This window comes from Hoplias malabaricus, chromosome 12 (assembly GCF_029633855.1).
Source record: "Hoplias malabaricus isolate fHopMal1 chromosome 12, fHopMal1.hap1, whole genome shotgun sequence".
NCBI lineage: Eukaryota > Metazoa > Chordata > Actinopteri > Characiformes > Erythrinidae > Hoplias > Hoplias malabaricus.
Genome location: NC_089811.1, coordinates 10530414 through 10557757, shown reverse-complemented (window position 1 = coordinate 10557757; position 27344 = coordinate 10530414). Strand labels below are relative to the sequence as shown.

Here is a 27344-nt window from a genome sequence, read left to right as displayed (position 1 = left end):
TAGAGTTATTTAATCGAGATAAAAAAAGAAAAAGAGACCATGCTCAATGGCAACCATTGATTAATCTATTTAATAACTTACAAAATGTGGTTTCATAGGGCCCTTCAACCACCAGGAGGTCCCCTAAACAACAGTGGAAGTAGCTGTTCCAACATAAACACACACATTACCACAGACACACACTAATGAAATGCACATTAATTTTGTAATAACAGTGATTCACTAAGTGTTGTGTCGTACTATGATTATATTCTACAAATGCTGCAAGGAATTGTACAGTTTCTACCAGCTGATTTTCCGTCCCCAATGTTAAAAATTGGGTCCTATCAAAACAGCTCTAGGGCATGCTTGAGTTTCAGTTTCACCTACACTCTTGTTTGGAGGTTGGTGTGTTCTTCTTGTGTTCACTGCCCAGCCACTAGGGCTGCACCTATGCTGATCCCAGGCTGGGGTGAGAGGGAAGGATTGTGTCAGGAAGGGCATTCAGTGTAAGACCTGTGCCAAGTTTGGTGTATGGGTTGCTGGCCCAGTTGGTGGGTGTTCTGCCATGGTGGCGATTTAAGAAAAAAAAAAAAAAAAAAAAGACAGAACTGTGCAAAAGTCTTAGACATCCAAGGTTATTATTCATTCATTCATTGTCTGTATGTGCTTATCCAGTTCAGGGTGGAGGTGGGTCCGGAGCCTACTCGGAATCACTGGGCACAAGGCAGGAACACACTGGAGGGGGCGCTTATCTTTTACAGGGAGACACACACTCACACATTCACTCCCACACTCATGCCTATGGACACTTTTGAGTCGCCAATCCACCTACCAACATGTTAGCTGTGGTAATTGTTTTGTTTTATTTATTTATTATTTTTTTTTTTAATAATTCATCTTTTTCTATAAACGTGTTGCTTAAATATAATCATATATATTTACACTAAATACAAAAATATAAATACATAAGTAATATATTAATAATTATCCTAAAACGTAGTAGCTGTGTTGTGAGCGAGTGTAAAGAACAAAGTCTCAGATGTTCTCCTTGATCGCTTCAATTTGTTACAACAACAGCGCACTCGATTTAACATAATGAAGTATGTATTAAGTAGTAATACACTGAAGCCATTACACATTTGTAGATTTAACAACAAACAAACAAATATAAAATACACCAAATAATTGATCAAACCTCCCTAAACTATAATAAAATAGTTCACCTTCAGCAGTGTGCTATTAAAACCCCTTCGGCCTCATAAACCATGTTTTTTCCTCTCACCCAATGACTCCCACCATCTAACTTAAGCAGCCAAGTTACGCATGTCAGATTTAAAGACCCCATAATTCAAAGGTTAACAAATTCATCTTAGGGGGTATAACTTTATAAATAATTGTCCCTTTAGCACAAATATTTACACTCCCACCAAGGGGCTGTTATTGTAAACCGTTCAATGATTAAGTACCCATAATAATACAAAAGGAATGCACAGAGGAATACATTCTGAAACAAGGAAAAGAAAAAATAAACAAAGAAAACAAAGGAAAACAAAAGAAAAATGATGAAAAAGAGAATTAAATTATGCCTCCACTGAGAGAATCAATTTCTGTACTGAGCATTCACACTGAGAGTTTATTATGACACTACCCTTCACTGTAATAATAGTATTGGTTTTTATTCTACAGTAGTATACCGTTTTTACTAATTGCTTATTTTTATTTATTTATATATTTTATATTTGGGCACAGTACAATAAATCAGACTACATCTGTCCTGTGTTACTTCTGCTACTGCCGTGTGAATATTATGCTAATAAATCTCAATTCACATCACTTTTGGCAAATGCATCACTTTCTACGACAGCCTTCTGTTTTCTTCTGTGCTGTGTTATTGTTATACACTCAGATCCTCAAATCCCAGTGGATTACAGAAGGTGGGAGGTATTGGTGGGACGTAAAAGACTGTATGAAAGAGAGGCAGTGCTTTAGATGACGGTATCTCAGAGGTAATGAGGAATGAAATGATCTGACTCTGGGGTCAGGATGGAAGGGATGCAGGAGGATAAAGGATCCAATCAGAAAGTCCCCAGAGACTAAAGTCGAAGAAGAAGAAGAATGGGACTCCCAAGCCGGACCAGTGGGATGGGTGTTTATGAGTTTTTATGAAAAACGGGGGCGCCTTGTGTTTCAATCTCCGAAACGGTGATGGGGTGTGTAATATGGTGCCATAAAATATTCACGCTTACAATAGAAGTCACATAACTCTGGGTGGAAATGTGGTTTCTTATTGCACTATTAGTTAAAATGACTCGTCGCTTGTGCTTGTGCACGACTCATGGCACCATTCACACATCCTGAGTTTGCAGACACATGTTCAGCTATACAAACAAATTGTATATGCTCCATAGCAAGGATCTCCCATTGAATGGGACCCTATGGAGCAGCTACACACGAGCCTGAAGTCACCTGGCTCAATGGCAAGCATTGACTAGAGAGGTATAAAGTCCCCCAATGGACTGTGGAGCAATGTGATACATTGACGGAACATCTAAAGTCACTGAGTAGGGCCTAATGTGACCAGATATTTTCCCTGACATTAAAAATGTCTATTTTTTGCCTGTATTTAGTTGAAGTGCCACTCAGTTGTCCGTTTAACCCACTTCACTAATAACACCACACCAAGGACCTTTATCAATAAAGAGCCATGCTGCTTGTCTGCCTCTCTCTCTCTCTCTCTTTCTCTCTCGCTCGCTTGCTCACTCTCCCTGCCACATATGCACGCAGAGCAGGAGCCATTTATTCTGCAAAACAAGCTGTGCCTTGTAAACACTTTGACAGATGCTGAGCTGAAAGACAAGAACGAAGGGAAAAACAGAGCTGAAAAAGGAGAGAAATGCATGAGCATCGATCTTGCTCACAGGCACGTCTCCTCTCCTCAATACAGCAATATTGATGTGCTGGAATTGCCTCTGAAGAGTTCTGTGTGTGTGTGTGTGTGTGTGCGTGTGTGTGTGTGTGTGTGTGTAAGTTGCAACATTTAAAATGTAGTGAAGGGAAAACAAGTATTCTGACACTTGTTTATTTCTAATTGAACATACTCCCAGTGCATACATCCACTTCAGTTTGTGGACACTGCTCTGAAAGAAAAGAGTATATATCTCATATATCTCCTTAATCATAAACAAATGGTGTTTGGTTGTTATCCAAAATGAAAGGAGGCCTGTATTAACAGCAGGGGTGTAAATTTGCTTTGAACAATGCTGGGGGCTGGATTATGGAGCAGGTGCTGTATTCAATTAAGCTGCTCTGCAATCTTGCATTACCCTAAGAAGTCCTCAGACATGAAGTCTTCGTTGAAAAAAAAATAAATAAATAAATAAATAAATAAATCAGCACTGGGTCTGAAATAAAGTGGTTAATGAAATATTGTATGGCCGCTTTTGTAAAGCCTCTCTACACTGAACAATATGAAGCAGATCTGTATTAATTTAAATTAAAAACATATTACAGGCAACGTCATTTCTGCCCTGTTTATGGTGTAGCATAAATTATAAGTGTGAATGATTTCAGATTCTGTCATTTGGATCAGAATTAGTTTTGGTTTCTGCACTGAAATAGGCAGATTATTATTGATTGTGATTATGTTCATTACTGTTAATGGAGTTATTATAATGTTGCCCTGCGCCCCGTGATTCCAGGTAGGCTCCAGACCCATTGAGATCCTGAATTGGATAAGTGGTTAAAGACAATTAACGAATTAGTTATTATTAAATAAATAATGCGGAGACACTTGATAAAGTAGAGACAACAGTTCTATCCAGAGGAACCAGGAACACCTCCGAAACCCATCACATTCAGCAAATACCTGCTCTTATTAATCAGTGCTATCAGCGTTTATTTTTGGGGTCAAAATTCATCATTAGCCACATTTCCAGCTCCCATCAATCCCTTTCACTCTTATGTGTACTTCTCTAACTAACATCAACAATAGCATTAATCACCCAACCGCACTAATACATAGTGAATAAACACACATTAACACTGTAGGGTATAACTGCAGTTTTATGGTGAATACAGCATTACTAATAAATAAACTTAAATACATACTATGTAACTTTTGGGGAGGGTAAGAATGTTCTTAAGGACAGCAAGAAACCAATGGCAAGCCAGGGTGTCTAATTTTTGAATTACAGACAGCAATCTCCATCAGTTCCACTGCTCCACAGCGCAATGCCAGGGTGCTAAACCCCTCTAAATGATGGTCAGTATTGAGCATGGTGGACTTCGGATGGTACGCAGCTGTTTTTGAGTTTGATTACTTGATTATAAGAGTTAATGATTATATATAAGGGTGGCACTCTGGTGCAGCAGGTAGTGTTGCAGTCACACAGCTCCAGGGTCGTGGGGTTGTGGGTTCAAGCCCCATTCCAGGTATCTGTCTGTGAGGAATTTGGTGTGTTCTCCCTAGAGGGTTTCCAATAGCACGCTTTGGTAGGTGGATTGCCTACCTAACATGTGTCCCTCATTGTGAATGTGTGAGTGTGTGTTGCTTTGTGAAGGACTGGTGCCCCCTCCAGGGTGTGTTCCTGCCTTGCGTCCAGTGATTCTGGACCCACCGTGACCCTGAACGGGATAAGCAATTACAGACAACAAATGAATGAATGAATGAATGAATGATTATATATAAATGTCCATTCATTCTAAGGTGTGGCTTCAAATGAGGTTATGTTTGTCTTAATGTTATGACCTGCAGTTCAGCTACTGACTCTGAAACCTGAGATGAATCAAGTGTAAAAATGAAATAACACTGTTGTTTTAACAGTGCTAAGAATGAAGAACACCATAAGTGTGCTTGTAGTAAATGAGATCATACAAACTCCTCCTTCATCATTTTTTTTTCTTTCAGTGACTCATGTGTTTAAAATATCTGTGTCCATCTTCAGCTTCATGACAGTATCCATTGTGGAGAACTGATTAATGACATTGATTACATGTCAGGACTCACCTCTAAACCTGAGGAAGGACACAGAGAGATAGAGGAACATATGAAGGAAAACAAAGGGATCTCTCAGCCTATAATCTGGGATCTTTTTGGGTTTTATCCACTGGGTCTGACCGATCCCTGATGGAGTTCTTGTTTTTTGCAGCTGCTTTGTTTTCCCATCTGCAGACATCCTGTAGATGCTCAAGGGTCACCATGCTCCAACCAAGCATAAGCAAGACCTCCAGATTGTTGGTCTTGGTGTGAGATTGTGCCTAGAGCATGGATGACCTCAATATTACAGCTTCAAAATTATTGTGATATTGTGACTGACCTATAATAGAGAGAATAGAGCCTCTGACGCTGCTACTCAGGGTGAAGCACTGTATAAACTGAACTATGTAACTTTTGAGGGAAGGTAGGAAACCACCCCCACTGATTTCAGTTCAGTGCTGTAAGATGAACACTAGGGGGAGCAAGAACAATACATTTTAATCTTACTTAGTGTTTCTTTAAGTAAAGAAAACAAGTGCACCACATATTATTGTTTTTAAATGTCTTTAATAGCAAATGCAGTCAGAGCCCCACAGCAATGTTCCTTCATTTCAAAAGTAAAGCTGGATGAGCAGTTTTATAAGAAATGTTCTGAGGAAAAAAAAACTGGGAATGAATAAGGTCAAATGTTTGCCATTAATTCAGAGAAACATTTTAAACTTGACAGAAAAGGAAAGGGATACAACTGGATAGAACTGAACACAAAAGAACGATTGGTTCCAGTGAGGAGTTCTTGACCTGCTCTGTAATTTGTGTATTAAGTCGGTACATTAGTCTGGTCTGATCAAGGGGTCGCACTAAGGTTCATACCTCACTACGTAAAGGAGGAAAGCAATATTTATCCCAAAATAGACAGAACCCAATCAATCACAGAACCCAATTTTCCTAAAGATGAATTTGTACATAACTAAATAACACCATCTCCAATATTTGTTCAATGTAGATCACAATTCATGGTTATACAGATCAATTTTCCAGCAACCCCACAATCAAATTCACCACTAAAATTAACTGCAAGCCTAACCCTAAGTTGGAAACTATTTTCTAAAAACTATGTTTTCTTTGTGTGCATATAACGGACTCGTATGTAATGAACTGTTATTAATAAATTGTCTGCTCACAAGTGATATTAATATGTGTGTGGTTCATTCCATCTGTATTTTGTAAAGACTTGTTGTTTGACCACCAGGGGTTCACATACTTGTGAGTTGGCTTGTGAGTTGCAAAAATACCCCTGTCAACAGTTGAATTTTGGGATGTACATGCCAGCTTGCTTAGTTTTATTTTTTTTTCCTCTTGCTTAGATCTGAAACAATCTGTAAAACACTGATTAATGGTCACATGAGTGATACTCCTTTTAGACTGGTATCAAATTTTACTGAAAGACCATTTCCTAGATTTGTAAACTGTGTATAAATCAGAGGTGATATATGGTAACCCTACCTAAAAAAAGCAGGCTTAATCTTTCCCTAACTCTAACCATGAGCTTAAACTCAACCTTATTCCTATCTTAACTGGAAACCTAACTGCTTAGTCCAGAAAGTTGGAAAATCGGTGTGGTTTGTGTTTGTGTACTGCATTCACACACAGAAAATGCTGCTGTTTTTGTAGGTCTTCTTTGAGTATATAATGAAGAGTTTGAATATATGTAGTAAAACAGCACCACCAGTGGACTGGGGCTCCCTTAGCTAATATAAAATAACTAGCAATAATGAAGAAGCAGTGTCCTAAAAATACAAATGAAAATATTCTTGTAGATAAATGAAAATCTACCTAAAGGGCAATGTGAAAAAAAAGTATAAATTATGTTCCTGAGACTTTGGAATGGGGAAATAAGTTCCACATTATTTTTTTTCCTGCCTGTTACACACCAAAAACAGTTGAAAATATATTTACAAACAATATTACAAATTTAGCCATCAAAAGAATGAAAAACATGTTTTTCTTCCTAATTTTTTGTTTCCTACAAAACACAATCAAGCTGGCTATCATACAGCCACAGTAGAGATAAATTGTTCCGCTGTTCTTCATTATAAACATATAAATGATAAATAATTAAGAACAGCACTGTATTTGGTTGGACTGCTCCCTTGTGGTCAAAGCTGGCACTTTGGACTTAGTCTCAAGAACATATATAAATATATATTTTTTTTTCACCTTGCCCTTCAGGGCTTCCATAAAAATCACTATTTTATGAAAATATATTCAATGATGAATCAACAACAGATTGATTACCACTTGTAGGATTAAATGAAAAAGATAAATGGAGTTACCTATTATTATTTCAAATTACAGGACATCCATCCCCTTTCACTCAGCTTATATATCACAGCTCAACAATGGTATCAGTCTGTCATCAAGTCTATTCTTGATATTTGTATTGTGACTGTTTTATGCTAATCTTCTTATGCACCTTCTGTATGAAGAAGAATCATTCAAATTGCTTCCGAGTGCTGGACCACCTCTTCACATAGTCGTTAGCTGAGTAGACGATCTGTGTTAAGGCCTGCAGAGCCAGACAGTTCAGCTTCTCATTGCTCTCAATCTCATTGTGGTAGTTCTTCACAGGGAAGATGCAGTTCTCTGTGACCCCCAGTCTATTACTGCACTCTGCTATCTGCAAACACACACAGAGTGGCATCCATGTTTTTCCCTGAATAAGCCACCAATGTGCTACTACCTCCCCCATCATCATCATCATCATCATCAACTTAGTTTCCGCTTTTCCATTTCAGGGCCGCGGTACCTCCCCCATTAATTAATTAATTAATTAATACAAAAATAACGTTGAGGTGTGTTAGCTACAATCCTCCTCTGTGTATACCACATTTTTTCCCAGTTAATGCTTATAATGTCTTTGCCATGCTGATAACTATTGCAATTTAGCATTTCCAGAAAATGTGGCTCCTGATTCATATAAATGCAATTAAAACTGAAATCTGTAATATGTTAATTCACTTAAAATTCCCTTTAAACAGATAAAAAAGACAAACTAGACAAGACAAAGACTCAAACATTTTATGATAGTATGAATTGTATTTGGTGAACATCCAATTCTTTACTGAAGAATCTTGCAATGGCAAATACAGGGCTTTTGGTGAATGATACTTTTATAACTCTCATTTTCATGAGTTAGTTTAATATTTGCCACTCAATGTGGCCAAGCAGCACCTGCTGATGCAGGAAAAAATAATCTGACTGATACACCCAAATACATTAATTGTGCCCATGTCCCAGTGTGTTGCAGGGATCAAATAAAAAATGGTTAATATTAAAACACAATCCAGTTTTTCAGTGAAAATTTTGGAAACTTTGTTTTATTTGCTTTTGTCAGTTGAGTAAATCAAATGACTTACTTTGTCCTTGATCTTCTTGCTTTGGTAAATTTTCCCCAAATCTGCATTTGTCAGCTCACACACCTTGTCCACTCTTGTCATGAGAACCAGTTGAGGGATTCCTGCAATGGAGACATATGGATATCTTTGTTTTTTTCATTGAAAGCAAACTTTTGCTAGCCACTACATTCATCCATTCATTCATTCATTTATTGTAACTGCTTATCCAGTTCAGGCACTGGGCGCAAGGCACAGACGCAACCTGGACAGGGCATCAGTCCATCAGAGGGCTAGACACTTTGTATAAATGCAGATTGTATACACAACATTAGCAAAAAAATAATAGGTGTCTGAGATATGTGCACTAAGTGTCAGTATAAAAAATGCTTTTTTTCGTATTTCATTGTTTGTTTGCTTGCATCCAGGAAAATGTACTTCTTAAATCAATTTGCAGTATAATTTATAGTAAACTGTTAAGTCCTAAGGTCATGAAATTTATTGTTTAATTAAATGAGTCTTCCACATTAAACCTAAATCTGTGGCAGTGAACACACACACACACACACACACACACACACACACACACACACGCGCAAACACTGCACACAGAGTTGGGAATTGCTGATATATAGCTTTTCTTTGGAAGGACTCAAAGAAAAGTGGAGAGTGAAAACTTACCTAATGTACTCGCTGCTGCTCTGATGTCCCTCATTTTCTGAAAAACTTTATCAGCCATCAGTGAGACTCTGTCTGCAGCAACAACACTCACCAGACAGTGGATTGTATTGTTTATATCTGGGTTGCTGATGAAGTCTCTGTGCTTTTTAATCATTGGCGTGTTAAACAGGAACTAAACATGAAAAAAAAAAAATAATAATACAATTGAAAACTGAAAGAACATAGATGTGTGTGTGTGTGTGTGTGTGTGTGTGTGTGTGTGTCAGGGCTGTCACTAAGGGCGGGCATTAGAGGGCAGTACAAACCCCCATAAAATGTACTTAATTTTTAATTATTTATTTTAAAGTAATAATATTCACATATTTAAATCTAGCAATGTTTTCAAATTTTATTTAATATTACATTTAATTTTCAACTATTTGAAGCTCTGATGAGTGTTTTAATACAGAATTTATTAAGAGACACACAACAGTGTTGTAGACACGTAGTTTTTACTAATTATCCAGAGTTTTATGCTAAAGCTTAAGGTACTTTTGACAGTTTATATACACTAGCATTTGGTGATCTTATGTTTTTATAGTTAGTTCTTAGCTGTGTAGTGTGTTATGAGTAGGGACTGATGAAATAGCCTCTCTGAGGAATGTGAATGACATGGTATAGGGTGAGATTTTTTTTTATTTATGGCACAAGTTTTAAATAATTTTACTGCTTGTGGCAAGATATATGTAACTATGACTGTCACCCCTGGGTAAACTCAAATGCCAGCCCCCAACCCCAATGTGTGTGTGTGTGTGTGTTTGTGGGTGTGTGGAGCCCCCCCTTTAGACTGGCCAATACGCTTTGGGATTAGGCTACGAGTAACTGTTAAGATTATAGTAAGAGCTAACGTCAGGGTTAGGGCAAGGGTAATGGTCAGGTTAAGGGTAAGAGTCCAGGTTTTTATAAATGTTAGTTACAATTAGTCTCTATGAAATAAATTGAAGTAGCCCGTGTAATGTCCTCTGAAACCATGTGTGAGTGTGTGTGTGTGTGTGTCTGTTCTTACTTCGTAATTGTCTGGTATGTGGCCTTTAAAAGCATTGATGATATCTTCAGTGTGCACCCCTTTGTTTTCTTCAAATTCTGTGCCTTCTTCCAGACCCATCACATCATAGAGGGCAAATGGTAAAGTTCCAATAGAAAACTTCTGATACTGGAAATACACAACAACAGATTTATTCATTCATTCATTATCTGTAACCCTTATCCAGTTCAGGGTCGCGGTGGGTCCAGAGCCTACCAGGAATCATTGGGCGCAAGGCGGGAATACACCCTGGAGGGGGCACCAGTCCTTCACAGGGCAACACAGACACACACACACTTTCACTCACACACACACACACCTACGAACACTTTTTGAGTCGCCAATCCACCTACCAATGTGTGTTTTTGGACTGTGGGAGGAAACCGGAGCACCCGGAGGAAACCCACGCGGACACAGGGAGAACACACCAACTCCTCACAGACAGTCACCCGGAGCAGGAAAAGAACCCACGACCTCCAGGCCCCTGGAGCTGTGTGACTGCAACACTACCTGCGGTACCCCCGTGCCGCCCAACAACAGATTTAGCATAATAATAATAATAATAATAATAATAATAATAATAATAATAATAATAGACTCACCTTGGTTGTAAAACTCGTTCCACTACTAGTATCTGCATTGGCAGCCAGACAGTTGATGAACTGATGTCCTTCAAAAATGCTTTTCAGGGTATTGATGGTGCTGGATTTTCCTGCTCCAACTGGTCCATGCAGAAGAAAGCGGAGCTCTCTGACTTCATCGCAGCAAATTTTAAAGTTCTTCAGTTCCGTGATCATTGGCTCTTGTCTTGGAAAAAAACAAATGAATGAAAAGTCAGTTCATGTTTCCAGAGAAATCAAACCTCATTACAAATGTATCCAATGTATGACCCTATAATGATGAGGAACATGTGGCTGCTAGTCAGCTTTTTTCTCACAGTGTACAGAAACATTTATTGAAAAAAAAAATAAATAAAACATCCACACGTTAACAAATTAATGTTATATCTACAGTATGTCAGATATTTTCAGAAAATTAGTATTATTTTATAATGAAGTAAATGGTAGTCTTTGCTGAGGGGCCTCAATTATAATGTGACATGATAATAAAAAATTACGTACCTTGTTTTTACTGACCTCCATTCATCGAGTTCTATAAAAAAAAAAAAAAAACAGATTGATGATGTGATCACTGTGAATAGTTTTATTTTTCATAGCTGAATAATTTGGATAAATGTGTTAGTTAAGTGTGTTCTCTGTAATGGACGAGTTAACTAATGTTCACACTGAGAGAAACAATAAAACCTCACACAGCCCAGTCTCTGAATATGAGTATTTCAAGTGAATCTGAAAACGTACCCACAAAGACCATGGCCGAGCAGGAGTCTGAACCCAAGTCATTTTTCAGGGTTAAAGTGTAGTTGCCTTCATCTTCTTGTTTGGTGTCTTTGATTTCCAAGTAAAATGTTGTACCAGTTTGTCCTACTCTGTGCTTGCCCTGCACACACTTCAGACTGTGTCCGGCCTTCTCCCACGTTGCATTTACGTATTCAGTGTTAGCCTCACAGCGAAGTATAACATCAGTTCCAGCTTTAACTGTTTTATTTGCCAAAACAGTCACAAATTCTATAGGAAACAGAAGAAAGTTTCAATATCCAACAGGAAATGTGTATTTAAAAACACCTGATCAACCATAACATTATGACCACATCTTGTGTCCCTTGTATCCACTGAACATAGAGGAGCACTTTATAGGTTTATTATTACAAGCTATGGTCCATTTGTTGCTCTGTATACTTTGCCCCAACCCCGCACCCCTCCCCCCACCCCTGCAACAAACACACACCCCCTCACCCTGTTCTCCAATAATCAGGACCCCCAAAGACCACAACAGAGGAGGTATTATTCAGGTGGTAGATCATTCTCAGCGCTCCAGTGACACTGATGTGGTGATGGTGTGTTAATGTGTGTTGTGTTGGTATAAGTGGATGAGTCACAGCAGTGCTATGAAGAATAACATAAAAAGGGGCGAAGAGTGTGTACAGCAAGTGGAGCTGAGAGAATGGATAGTGAGAATTGAAATAAAGAGACTGTCATAACGTTATTGTTGACTGGTGTCCATATTCTGTAAATCTGAAATTAATTTCAAGGTCAGAATATGGCATTTGGAGTTAAATATTACATTAAAAAATGTATGGTAAACATTAATCCAGATAATCCCTGATTATTAATAAATCTGTATTCTTGTTTTATTTCTGTTTTCTTTCGATATTCTGTTCTGAGTGGAAAAAAAAAAAAAAACTCCTCATACCACAATCATAGATAAAAGCCTTCCATTCTAATGACACACCACAAATCTACAAAAAACAGTTAATGGCTCCACCCTGTAATTTGCAAGACAGGTTTATCAAGCTATACCATATTTATTTATTTATTGTTTCAGTTAGAAATGCAAATCACTGCAAATATATCTAGCCAGTCAAGATTGGATCATTTATACTCACCAGGTTTTGTCTGAGAACCTCCCATATTTGAGTCTATGGAACAATATTACAACAATGTATTATTATTTGATAAATATTACTTTTTTAACCGATATAATTATAACATAGCTGGTGTAAAAATGGATAAATCTTGAAATAGAAGATCTTTTTTTCAGAGACAGAGAGAGAAAGAGAGATATATAGATAGAGAGGTGACTTCTAAAAACATGCTCACTGCCATTATTTTACTTACTTACTGTTCCTATACTTTGCCTCAATCTGGCCACTATTACTTTAGTTATAATTGTACCTTAACATTAACAATGACTTTAATACTTCTACATTCTTTTATTATTTAATGATCCATTTGTTCTTTCCCTCTTCACTGTTTTTTTTATCTATTTTTTTTTTCTAGTATAATGTTTTTTTGTTTTTTTTAAAAAAAAGACAAAATCCTCTTGCGTAAATGTGTTTCTTCCTTAGGTGCCACACCCAGACTGCAGATATCATGCCCTGATTCACACAACGTGCAGTGAAAGGGTCATAGATAACAAGTGTTAGTAAGTGAGAGGGCAACAAAAAGGAATAAGATACAGAACCAAATTCCAAAAGGTTTTTAGTTATTAAAAAGGTATTTACATTTAAAGTGGCCTCAGTGTCTGATCAAGGTTCAAGGCTTGTTTATTTTAAGTCTAGTTTGCAAAGTTGATCTGTGGCCTGTGAACTGAGCCACACTTTTCTTTTTCTTCTAATCTGCATATGAATCCTGTTTCTAAAGGTCACACAGATGTGACGTCAAACATTTACAAACCAGCAGCACTGGACTGAAGACTTTACAGCTGAGCACTGCTTAGTGAATAAACTTGAAGCTTATAACATTCATATATTTTAAATGTATTTGTGTTTCTTTTCAAAATTAGTTTGTTTTAAAATCATTAATTCAGAGAATGCGGTGCTCCCTTCACCAGCACAACACAGTTACAACTTGAAGCTAAACTAAATCACTTCACTGGCTTGTGTTTTCTGACCTCACTGGAATGTTATACAATCCTGTTTGAAATCAGTTGCATTTTTTTCTTTGTTTCAGACAACAAAGAACTACATTCCTGTTGTTTATTCTCCATGTCACATTCTTATCTCTCTCGCTCACCCACATTCACACAAATCTTGTTTTAATTTGTGTAAATGATATACTCAAATACTGATCACTGTCATATATCTATGTACATATCTATATAAAAGGATTCACCAGTTATCATGTACTTGTATTAATGCAGTAATTATATGGCATTATTATGACATGGCAATATTTTTGTTTTCTTTATTTTTTTCTGCAAAATTATTAAGAAAATGTAATCTTATACAGTGCCTGTAGTTCCTTGAGATCATATAAATATATCTAGGGTACTCTTAGCAGTATTTAGAGAAGGACTTACCTGTGTCTGCAGGGTGCTGTTAGTTGTCTCCGTCTGATATTCTGTTTGTGAATTTCTGCCTGCTTTTGTATTCATACCCTACATACATACTTTCACTTTCAGCTCTGGGAGAGCAACGGTGGGTAGAGATGGGGGAGGTGCTTCTTGTGGTGAATCTGATTTCTTAGAAATTGAAACTGAAAGTGTCTTTACAATGCATATTTTCCTAGTATTTTTTTTGTTTGCTTGCGTGTTAATGTTTTTAAAATAAGTCAATGCCTTATCATTTACTCAAAGAATGCATGCATGCAAAATAATGAGACACTAATACTTTCATGCATTGATGTTAATGCTTTACATTTAAGTGCAACACAATTATCAATCAGATACCTAGGGAGGAGACACGGAGTTGAGCAATTCATTACATTTAAAGTAATTTCAGGAGAATTCAAATAATCCAAGACCTTTCAAGACAATACAGAACACCTTGATAAATTTTGATTTATGGCCATAACCCTCAGATAAAGAGCACCTGGTCCTGTTTTAGATTTTGTAGATGAGCACCCAGGTTTTAAATGTGATGTGGGCAGCTACGGAGGCCACTGAAAAAACCATAACAATAATGCAATAAAGATTTTATTTGATCAAAGAAGACGACAAAGGGTAACATTCCGAGTTGTCCAGTACTTTGAAATATTTTGATATGCTCAAGATACAATAAATGTCTTAAAGCCTGAAGCATGCATTTAGATAAGCTACATACATCTGTAAATGTCAATACATCACCAGTAATTACATTGTTACATGTACAACATTTTTTTTTTAATTCAAATTTCTAGTTATTAATGTAAACCAGCTGCACACATTTTATTTAAATCAGTTCAACTCCTCATTCCTCATCATCGTGGATGTCAAACAGCATTTTACTTTGATGTCTCCCCCAAATAAACATGCACCCTGCTTCATTATGTAATTTAGGATATATAAGGTATATATTTTCTGATTATTGTTAAACACAAATTAGTTCTGGCTACTCAGCTGGACTTAAATTACACATCCTAATAATTATATACGTTGTCATCATCACTGTTATTAAATATATGGAAAAAATATTCAACAGTATTTTTCAAGACATTTTGTAGACTTTTTTTTCTTACATCACACAGTAAAGTGTTTGTTTATTTTTACATACATTAGAATTACAGATCTATATGTTTTCAAGCTTCCCTTATACAAACATCTAAAATTGTATCCAGTGTGATAGTAATGCTATTGAGAGGCTTTTAATTCATAGGTGTGTGTTAATAATTTGGTAATTTTTTTTTTTTTTTTTTTTTTTTATTCCAACTTATTTGTACTCAGTAAACAATGGATCCATTTACAGTTGATTAATAGTTTGTTTTAGCCATTTTCTAGCCCTTCATCAGTGATCAATTTCTGACCACAGACTTTCTTGAATTAATTATTTTTGGTGGATAATGGCACAATAATCTACAAGTACAGAAAACAGTTCCAACAACTAAATGATACCTGCCCAGCTGGCATCTTGTCAGAAATTGACCAATAATGAAAGGCATAGATGGAGTTGGGGTGGTGTTTATATTCTCAAGCTATCCTCCCATACAAGCCCTGCATTTTAAAAAGAAAAGCTGGATGAGCAGTGTTTAGCAATATAGTATACATCAATCATCACTGACCATCGTATTGATATTAGGATGCTGACTCTTTATTTGAGTCTTCTGTATGAAGAGGAATCATTCGACTTGTTTCTGAGAGGTTGACCATCTCTTTATGTAGTCGTTAGCTGAGTAGACGATCTGTGTGAAGGCCTGCAGAACCAGACAGTTCAGCTGCTCATTGCTCCTGATCTCATCGTGGTAGTTCTTCACAGGGAAGATGCAGTTCTCAGTGACCCCCAGTTTATTACTGCATTCCGCAATCTGTAAACACACAGAGTTGCATTACTTCCGCTTTGCTCTGAATATAGCTTAGCACACCAGCAGCTTCAAAGGTCTCAGCTTACGAATTTATTGTAGAGCAAAGAGGACATATGGAAGACAGAACATTAATATTGCTGTGTGTGGTACTGTTTACTAGCTTATTTGTATACTGCCCTTGCTAGCACTAGATACAGATTTCTAAATGAGGGGCAATTAATAAGTCCACTGTATGGTTCTATGTATGAATTAAAAGCAGACAATGTATTGTATTTTTATTGTTCTGTACAATTCTCTGAAACAAATATACTTCTTCTTGACTCAAAAATGATTATTTATGGCTGTCATCAGAATTGCAACTAAACCAATAATGAAAATAAGCTAATGATTTAATTGTATCTCCTCATAAAGTGACACTTCCGAGCACCATTATTAAATTACCTGCAGGATTAGTATATTATATACGTACTGAGAACCTACTGAACACTCCTTGTAAATTTGCATTGTTCAAGATGAAAATAATATGCAATAATAAAACTTATGACTGGTAATTTACAGTTCTACAGAGTATTATTCTGAGCTCTGCCCTCAGGTCTTTGTACTTCATGCTCTTACTGGTGGTTATTATATACTGCTGTATAGGCATCCCAAAAGGCTCAGTGCTTGGGCCTCTTCTTTTCTGTAATATCCTCTCATGGGTTCTCTTACCACTGCTGTGCTGGCCCTCAACTCATTTTTTTTCCCCACCTTCTGACACCCAAGTTTAACTGCACATCCTGTCATCTTTCTGATGTCTCATCAGGGATAGCAGCTAAACTCAACCCCAGCAAAACAGAGCTGCTGTACAACTCTCAAACTACAGGTTTACATCTTAATCTTGCCATCTCCTTTTTTTCCATCTGCAGAAGCTTGAAATCTTGGTGTAGTTATGGCTTACCAGTATTTGTTCACGACCTGATGGGGTCAGGTAAGTTTCTCCTTTACAACATCAGGAGAATTCAACCTTCTCTGTCTAGAGAGGACCCCAGAAAGTCATTCAGCCTCTCATCTACTGTGGCTCCTTTCTGGCTGGTCATCTTATGTGTACCATACACATTTCTACTGATCTGGCGCAAGTTTTCTTCAATGTTTCTAAGATTAGCCATGTACCTCTTCTGCTACATTGTTTTTACTTCCTTCCTGGAGCGGTCCACATGATTCAAAGCTGTGACATTGGCCAAAACTGGACCTGCTGCTCTGTACTTAGCAATGGTCAAAATCTTAATAATAAGTTATTGGACAAATTACCTTGGAGCGCTGAAACGCAGAGTCACTTGAGGTGTTCAAATTGCTGACTCAAGACACTCTTCTTTCAATTCTACACTAATTAAAGGCTGACAATTGTACTCATGTGTTACTTGATTTGCCATTCAGGCAAAGTGTAATACGTAAGAATTGTGTGTCTTGGTCTCCATACTGACTTTTGTACTTGACATTTAATAAGACTTATATATCTTTTCGATCCTACTCCATAAAAAAAAAAAAAAAAAAAATCTAGCTAAGTATATTTTCAGAGTTAACAGCAAATCACTTTTATAAGTCACCCTAGATAAGATGGTCTGCCAAATTCCTGAAATGTAAATATTTATAAGACATTAAAGTCTATTTAATTAATACTTTGAACCTGTTGTGAATTTCAGTGTGACTTATCATCATAGAACCATTCTGTTATCTGTGACAAATGACTTTGTACTTTGCACTAAAAATAAATTATAATTATTATTTATAATAATAAAACTATAAATTGATATATTGGCCACAACTGTCAAGGAGACTCACTTTATCCTTGATCTTTTTGCTTTGGTAGATTTTCCCCAAATCTTCCTTCGTCATCTCACACACCTTGTCCACTCTTGTCATGAAAACCAATTGAGGGATTCCTGCAGTAGAAAAAAAAATTGAGATCAAGTCAACCCACTCTCTGCATTTAAATAATCTTCATCTGCATCTACCCACACTGATATAGCTAACTTTAAAAATGTTTAAGTGTGTGCATTTATTAAAATAGACAATTTTTATAACATTAATATTATATCCCAATACCTGTTCACCTTCTAATTACTATATGTTTAATAATTTCCATGACTAAGCTTAGCAAGCTGCTGAAGTAGTTGTAGCTTACATGCTAGCATGTTACACGCTAACTCTTCCTCAGGGATTGCTTGTAGTGTAAAAGAGGACAAAGACTTTAATATGGACTAGAAACTAATGCTGTTGTTGGCAGTGGAGAGTGAACCCACCTAATTTACTTGCTTTGGCTCTAATATCTTTAATTTTCTGCAAGACTTCTTCAGAAATCAGGGAGAGTTTGTCAGCAGGAATTACGCTCACCAAACAGTGGATTTTATTGTTTATGCCAGGGTTGGAGATGTAGTCTCTGTGCTCTTCAAATATTGAGAAATTGGGATTGAACTAAACATGAGAGAGAGAAATAAAAGACAAACAGTAAAACAACAGCAAATATGGAATACAATTTTGATTATTTTAACTATGTGAGAGTGTATGTGTGGGGGGGGGGGGGGGTCTTACTTTATAATTGTCTGGTACGTGACCTTCAAATGCCTTAATGATGTCATCAATGCACACCCCACTGTTTTTGTCTGGTTCCAGACCCATCACATCGTAAAAAGCAAAAGGTAAAGGTCCAATAGAGAACTTCTCATACTGGAAATAAACAACAACAGTCATAATTAAAAAATTGCTTTTACAGTTTTAATTTGTATTATATGTTAAGTACATTATGTTGAATTTAGCCATTGAATGAATTATACAAGGAGAGCAATTGTGTATGTGGTGCAGTTGTATCTGTACAACAGATTATAGTCATCACTCATAATTTTAGAGTGTGGCTAAATTGTGTTATTTATATACGAAAACATCTCCTCTCTCTGGTGCAGGCTCACCTTGGTTGTAAAACTCATTCCACTAGTAGTATCTGAATTAGCAGCCAGACAGTTGAGGAACTGATGTCCTTCAAAAATACTTTTCAGGGTGTTGATGATGCTGGATTTTCCTGCTCCAACTGGTCCATGCAGAAGAAAGCGGAGCTCTGGGACTTCCTTGCTGTAAATTTTAAAGTTCTTCAGAGCTGTGATTATTGGCTCTTGTCTTGGAGGAAAACAAGCAAATGAAAAATCAGTTCATGTTTCCAAAAATCTGACCTAACTATACATAAAAGCCTTTGTTCAGATATATATAATATATATATTATTTTATAATGAAGTCACTAGTGAGTATTGTCACTATTACTTGTCTTTGATCATGTTACAATGTTAAAGAGATTTATATTAAGATGGACGTACTCTTTTTCCACTGCCCTCCATGGTTTGAGTTCTGTAAAAAAAAAAAAAAATAGTTGTTTTAAGATGAGAAACATACAATGTATAGAGTGTTACCATATAATTATTGACAAATATAGATATGTTTATTAATTCATTCATTCATTATCTGTAATCGCTTATCCAGTTCAGGGTCACAGTGGGTCCAGAGCCCACCTGGAATCATTGGGCGCAAGGCGGGAATACACCCTGGAGGGGGCGCCAGTCCTTCACTGGGCAACACAGACACACACACATTCAGACACATTTGAGACACCAATCCACCTGCAACGTGTGTTTTTTATTTTTTTTTTTTGGACTGTGAGAGGAAACCAGAGCACCCAGAGGAAACCCACGCGGACACAGGAAGAACACAACAACTCCTCACAGACAGTCACCCGGAGCAGGAATCGAGCCCACAACCTCCAGGTCCCTGGAGCTGTGTGACTGCGACACTAATCTGCTGTACAGTCTAAAAGAGCAGATAATTAAAAATAAGCAACAGCAAGGAATAATGCTCTAGATCCGCTCACTGGCCTCATGTGTAAGAGACTGTGAACAAAAATAAAAGGCTACAGACAGAGTTAAAATATAATGCTTGAAGCATTAAGCCACTATTGCTCTCACTGGACAATGAAAGTGAAGCCGAGAAGCTGTGTCCATTCATGTTCAGTTTTCATGAGCACCCGTTTCTGTTTTCTAGCTGGATTTGCACAAATAAAGAAAACGTATGTGACTATTTAAATCAAATTATGTTCATTTTGACAGTTAGAAATTAGTTAACATTTGTTCACTGAAAGAAACAGCAAAACCATTCATTTAGCCTGAGTCTGAATACAATAACATTTCCATCGAAATAGCAGTGAACCTAAACTTACCAATGAAGACAAAGGCAGAGCAGGAGTCTGTACCCAGTTTGTTCTGCAGGATTATGGTGTAGTTGGCTTCATCTTCTTGTTTAACATTTTTGATTTCCAAGAAAAACTTTGTACCGTTTTTTCCTACTCTGTGTTTGCCCTCCACACATTGCAGCCTGTTTCCACCCTTCTCCCACCTTGCCGTCACATCACTTGTGTTTGCCTCACAGCTAAGAGTGACATCTTGTCCAATTTTCACCATTTTATCAGCCAAAACATAGAGAAATTCTATTGGAAACAGACAAATAATAGAATTCATTAGAAAACGGTCACATTCAATCATATTTAGAAATCTGCACAAATATCCAGAGTGAAATATGACTCTGGAAAATTGTACTTGATTAAATTGAACATTCTGAGAAATGTTACACTGTTACACTACCCCTGTTTGTTTGAGGGGTCTGTGTTCTTTTGTTAATTTGATTTAATGTTGTTTTTTGACTGTGTTTTTTTCTATTGTGCAGTGACTTTCTAATGGTGCTCTTCCACTCCATGGGTCCGGCTCTACTCAAGCTGACGTTGTGACTCTTGATAAAAATAAATGTGAAAGCTGCTGTAACTTAAGAGATTTTACAAGTGAGTTTGTGCTGGAATTGAATGATCTGTGCATGGACCAGGTACCAGATTTAGCCAGTGGAATAGCAAGAAAGCCAAGCTGAGTCAAGTACAGTCATGTAGGTTCCATGCAGTGGAAAAGCTCCATATGGCTAAAGATATAGCTTCTCGTGCAATTTGGATTGGATCATTTAAACTCACCCGGTTTTCCCATGTTTGAATCTATGGAACAGAAGAGAAAATTATATTAGTTTTTATAGTATACTGAAGCTATTACTTCATAAAATAAAGCTAATGTCACAAAATGAAACACTGCAAGCTCTTGTTCATCCAAAGGAAATTATGTTGCAAATGTGATCTTCATTTTGAGGCACTTTTTAAATTTATGTATATTTTTGTTGCATTAATTAACTCATATACCTCAGGTTAAAAAACAATATCTTCTCATGAAAGCCCTGTATGTCCTTCGGTTTTTGCAAATAGATCTGCTTTTAGTGTTTAGGAGCTTTTTTTATGTGCTGTTAATATGTTTGTTTTTGTCTGATGCTCTGTGTGTGCAGCTCTTCTTTTTTTTTATACACTGAATTTTTACTTTCACTTTCAGCTCTGGGAGGAATGTGGGGTGGGGGACTGGTGGTGGGGAGGGAGGTGTTTGAACATTTTGAACAAAAACACTGACTTCTTAGAACCTGAAAACTTGAAGAGCATGTTTCTTCTCTACAATGTTTCGTAACATTATGATTTTTATAATATATACAAGCATATTGTACTAAAAAAAAACAGTTATTCTTATTATTTTACTTTAACATTAACAAGGATTTTAAATACTTCTACATTCTTTTTCTATTTAATGATTATGTTTTATTTCTCTCTTCACTGTTTTTACTTCTGTTTTCAATTCCATAGTTTTTTATTATTATTATTGTTTTCTTTTATATTTTTACTATATGTAATGTAACATCTGCTTTTTTTATTTTTTTTATTAATTTGTTTATAAATTAATTGATTGGGGGCTCAAATGTTTTTTTTTTTTCCTTTTTATCTAATATGATGTTCTTCAAAAGAACAAAAGTTTCTTACGTAAATGTTTTTTGTCCTTTACATGCCACAGCAAGGCTGCTGATGTCATGCCCTGATGCACACAAACGGCAGTGAAGGGGTCATAGGTGTAAGTGAGAGGTCAACAAACAGGCATAAGATACAGAACCAAATTCCAAAAAGGTTTTTAGTCATGATAAAGGTATTTATCAAAGTGGCCTCAGTGTCTGATCAAGGGTCATTAAGTCTAGATTGCAAAGTTGATCTGAGCCACACCTTTTTTTATTTTATGAGTCCTGAATCTAAAGGTCACACAGACGTGAGGTAAACCGTTTACAAACCAGCAGCACTGGACTGAAGACTTAACAATTGGGCACAGCTAAATCAGCAAAATAAATTGGCGTAATAATCAATTTGTTTCAGAATCAATAATTCAGAGATTAATCTTGGCTGTTATTAGATTTGATTTTGTCTTTTTGCATGCAGTCTCCCATCACCAACACACCACAGCAATAACTTGGAGTTAAACAAATTCACTTCACTGGCTTTATTTTAAGACTACATTTATTCTAAGTACATTGAATTATTTTAAGAACTCACTTAAGTGTTAAGACACTACCCTTTGTTCTTAGCGTGTGTTTTCTGACCTCACTGAAATGCTTCTTGCATCTTTGTTTCAAACAAAAAAAATGAGCTAGATTCTTTTTGTTTATTCACTATAACATATTCTTATCTCTCTCACAAAAACACGCTCACACTCACACGCACATACACACACATAACTGCAAGTACACACTTATACACCCAACTTATAGCTAAACATTCAGTCAGATAACTTTCAAGTGTAAATATTTCATTGTTTTAATTTGTGTAAATAAATATTTTATTCATCACTTTGTGTCTTGATGCTCAATTAATTGATCACTGACATATATCTACATAAAAGATTTCATAATTTATATAACATAAAGACATTCATTTGTCCTTCTCTTCATTGTCTCTAACCACTTATAATGTACTTTTGTCTTCAAAAAATAAGACTATTTCATCTCATATAGCACCTGTAAGTTTTCAGGTTATATAACTATAGCAGATGTGCTCCTAGCAATATTTAGAAAATGACTTACTTGTATCTGCAGTGTGCTGTTGAGGTGTGGTTGTCTCTCTCTGACTTTCGCTTTGTGAATTTGTTTTTGTATTAATAGAGTATGAAGTTACTTTTACTTTCAGTTCTGGAAGAACAGCAGAGGGCAGAAATGAGGGTGATGTTTTCAGCATCATCCTGTGAACAGTCTAATTTCTTAGAAATTGAAATTTTAAGTGTCATTTCAATGCATATTTTTCTAGTATTTATTTATATATATTTATAATATATATAAATAAATATTTTATATTTATTTATATATATTATAAATATATATAATATATATTTATAATATATATATATATATATATATATATATATATATATATATATATATATTTATTTATTTTTTTTTTTTTTTCATAATGAAAAAAACAAAAAACTTTAATGTACATGTACATTTACACTCTTACCACCCAGAGTCACTACTTCATCATACACTTAAAGAATGCACGATGCAGTATAAAATGTTTAGCGTACAAAATACTAAAGTACTAATAGTTTCAAGAGTTGATGTCGATGTTTACAATAAGCTCTCTTTAGAGAAGCCACCCAGGGACTTGTTCAGTCTCATCATTTCAACACTTGAATACTGCTGCTCCCTTCTGGCTGGTTAACTTATGAGTACCATCTGGCTTTTGAAACTGATCCTGAATGCTGATCAAGAATAAAATGTATGCAATGTTCTTCAGTTCCACCAGGGGGGTCCTCTGTTGTCCCCTTGACTGGCTTCCTGCACCTGCCTGTGTCAGATTCAAAACCCTGACAAAGTCCTTCAAAGAAAAACAGGATCTGCCATTGAGTACTTGATGGCAAAACCCAATCTATAGAAAGAGAACATCAAGCTTCAAGTACAGCTTGGCTTAATGCACCATCCTTCAAGATGCATAGAAGACAAACATCCAATTTTTTTCTGTCTTGGCAACTAAATGCTCATTGCTTTCCAACACAGACTGAAAAGACATCTCTTATAATAGTACTTAAATCAACACTTATTTTGCACGTATTAAAACCTTGCATTTGTGCTCCTTTCTTACTTGATATGACATTAAGGCAAAGTGCAGCATTGTTGCAGTGCAGTTGTGTGTCTATGTCTCTGGGTCTACTGACTTTTGTGCTTGGCTTCTTATAAGCTTTAGGTAGCTTTTGGATTCAACCCCATAAAAAAAACTAGGATATTTTCTGAGTAAACAGAACAATAAATCACCCTGGATAAAAGTGTCTGCTAAATGTCTGAAATGTAAATATTGTAAGACATATGTATTAAATGAATACTTTAAACATGGTGTACATTCAGTATTACTTAATACAATAGAACCGCTCTGTTAATTTGTACTTTGTACTTTCTACCACACGTTTATCCAGTTAATACTGAACATTTAAAAGGACTATAAAACAATAATTTTCTAGGAAAAACAAATTGATATATCAGCCCTAACTGGCAAGGGGACTCACTTTATCCTTGGTCTCTCTTCTTTCTCTGGTAGAATGTCTCCCAAAGCTTCCTTCATCGCACATCTTGTCCTCTCTTGTCATGAAAACCACTTTAGGGATTCCTGCAGTGGGAAAAAAAATGTGCCCACTTTTTTTTTTAATAACTTTAAGGTCAGTATGTGTGCACTTATTACATTGCCACATTTTAAAATATTAATATTATATCCCAATTTCTAGTCACCATCTAATCATTAAATCTTTTTTTAATATTTGCCCTGATTGAGCTTAGCAAGCCACTACCAACTAGCAGACAGTTGTAGCTTATCATGCTAACAGTTCCTCAGGGATTGCTGGTAGAGATAAGAGGACATAGACTTAAATGTGGATTAGAAACCAATGCTGTTATGTGTGGTGCTGTTATCTGAGAACCTTCTTCACTGCTCTCCTTAGCGCTAAGTGCTAGATTTAGCATAGTGAGGAGCTTTATCAGATTCGGTTGTAGCTAACTGATAATGTATTAAGGATCATCTCACTCAATCTCACTTTTTTTAAGCATAACAGGCACTAAAAGTCATACAGTGGGTCCTCCACATGGGGGAGGTGATGATAAAAAAGGTTTTAAAATATTTTCTGTAGATATTGCAGGACATTCTGAAGGGGTTACTTCTTAAAAGAACTGCTTGCAAATTCTGCACTAAACTGTTAAGGCCCAGCATCAGTTCCTAGAGTTCGTAGGAAATCCTGATTTCAGGACACAGCCTGTTATTGTACAGTTTGGATGATAACGTACTGTAAAATAACAACAATTGTTGGCAGTGCAGTGTGAAAATCACTTAATTTACTTGCTTTTGCTCTGATTTCTTTAATTTTGTGGAGAACTTGACTGGTAATCAGGAAGAGTTTGTAAGCAGGACTGATGCTTACCAAACAGATTTTATTATCCAGGTCTGCGGATGTAGTCTATTTGCTTTTCATTCATTGAGATATTGAGCTTGAACTAAACATGGCTCAAACTGAAATACAGCAAAGCTTTGATTGTTTTTACTGTGTGTGTGTAGGGGTGTGTGTCTGTGTATGTGTGCGAGGGGGTTGTTCTTACTTCATAACTGTCTGGGACGTTTGTTTTTTAATGCCTTGTACATGGAACTTACATGACTCAACTAAACTCAGCTTGACTCTGCTCAGCACTTTTACATTTCCACTGGCCATTTCTGGTACCTGGTCCCTGGAACCGGGTATGTTTTCAGTCCCTGCCCACACAGAGGTTCAACCACACCAAGTAGGTACAAAATGGTGGTGTAAACCCTGCAGATCACTGATTGGACAGTGAGACATGTCAATCACCACAAAATGCAGAGTGAGGTTCAGCAGCTTTCACATTTATATTTATCTGACTCACAATGACAGCTTGTACATTTACCTGTTCAGTTAGAACTGGGATGCAGAGCCATGTTCAGTCCAAAAAACAAAAACCTCACATGCATACACAATGTGTAAACAGTGCCTAAATTTACCGCCTTTGCTGTGGTTGTCAAAGCCGGTATTCCCAATAGAGATGGGGTTTGCGAGATTACTTGCTCCATAATGCAGGTAGCTGTACTAGTGGAAAACCTACAAGCTGTAAGCGAGCCAAGTGGAGTAGAGTAGAGCCAGATCCATGCTGTGGAAATGCACCATTAATGATGTCATGAGTGCACACATGTATCTGCCAGGTTCACATCATAAAAGTCAAAAGGTAAAGGTCCAATAGGGAACTTCTGATACTGGAAATACACAACACTATCCATAATAATAAATAACATGTTGGTACAACAATGTATTTTGTTCACTGCATTTGTAAGGTGTTGGGCCACACCACCAGTGGAGAGCAGTGGGGCTCACTTGCCCTGTTAGGAGAGTTGGTGGGAGCAGCTCCCAGGACTCCAGTTCCCAGAAGCCCCTGTACTAATCAAGGCTGAATAGTCACACCCACACCTGTTGGGCCCTGCCAATAAGCTCAGCCAAGCACAAGCTGCATTACACCTTTGGTATCAGAGTGACAGTGTGTGTGTGTGTGTGTGTGAATGTAAACGAAAAGAAAAAGTCTATTCATAAATAAAAGACTTGAACTAAGTTGAACCTCTCCCCACTCATAGTATCTGAACTGCCAGCCGGACAGTTAAGGACCTGAGGTTCTTCAAAAAAACTTTTGAGGGTGCTTATGGTGCTGGATTTTTCTGCAGTTACATTCTGAAGAAAACAGAGCTTCTTCTGCTTCTTGTGATAATTGGAACTTGTCTTGAAAAAGAACATGCGAATGAAAAAACTGTTCATGTTTCCAGAGAAGAAATCAAACATTGTTAAACACAAGTGTCAGTACAAGTGTTTGTTAAAGGCAGATATTACACTGAAAAATTAATTGTATGTCATAGTTCAAGATAAACAGTATCTACTTTATACAAATTGTGGGTGTTCATATGGCTACACAATGCATACGCAGTCCCTACCTTTTGAACAAAATGTACATGTATAGTCAACTTCGTCGGTAGTGTAAATAAATATTTATAAAAATAAATTTTAATATATATGAGGTCATTTTTTAAAATATTCTTTTTGTAATTAAGTGGTTAATAATCTACGTTAGTGAGTGCTGTTATTACCTGTGTTTATCATGTGACATAACTTTAAAGAGATATGCTTAAAGACGGACTTACTCCTTTTCTTTTGCCCTGCTCCCATTCTGTGAAACATTCTTTGGTTATTTTAAGATTAAATTAAACATGTTGTCCTTAAAAACATGCAATTTATAAAGAATTAATATATGTTCATTCCCAAATATAAATATATTTAGAAATTTTAAAATTTTCAACACACACATCATGCTACACTTAATGTTACACACTACATAAAATCAGAGCAGAGCATTAGCAAAGAAAATTCTATTTACTGGATATTTACTGGTGTAAGAGACTGAACAAGAATGAGAGGCTACAG

The 27344-nt window shown here is 36.5% G+C and overlaps 1 protein-coding gene across 1 annotated transcript; it reads right to left on the bottom strand.

Moving 5' to 3' along the window:
- Positions 1-5739: 5739 nt before the first annotated feature.
- Positions 5740-22966, bottom strand: LOC136710988 (titin-like). Its single transcript, XM_066686921.1, has 18 exons — positions 22921-22966; positions 20957-20977; positions 20162-20428; positions 19269-19299; positions 18870-19074; positions 18496-18630; positions 18207-18378; positions 17746-17846; positions 15754-15930; positions 14098-14173; positions 12597-12629; positions 11452-11718; positions 11215-11245; positions 10696-10900; positions 10076-10222; positions 9031-9202; positions 8374-8474; positions 5740-7634 (listed from the first exon to the last, which is right to left on the bottom strand). Exons 2-18 carry the CDS (start codon positions 20967-20969, stop codon positions 7449-7451), a joined length of 2319 nt encoding a protein of 772 aa, XP_066543018.1. The 5' UTR covers positions 20970-20977; positions 22921-22966; the 3' UTR covers positions 5740-7448.
- Positions 22967-27344: the final 4378 nt, after the last annotated feature.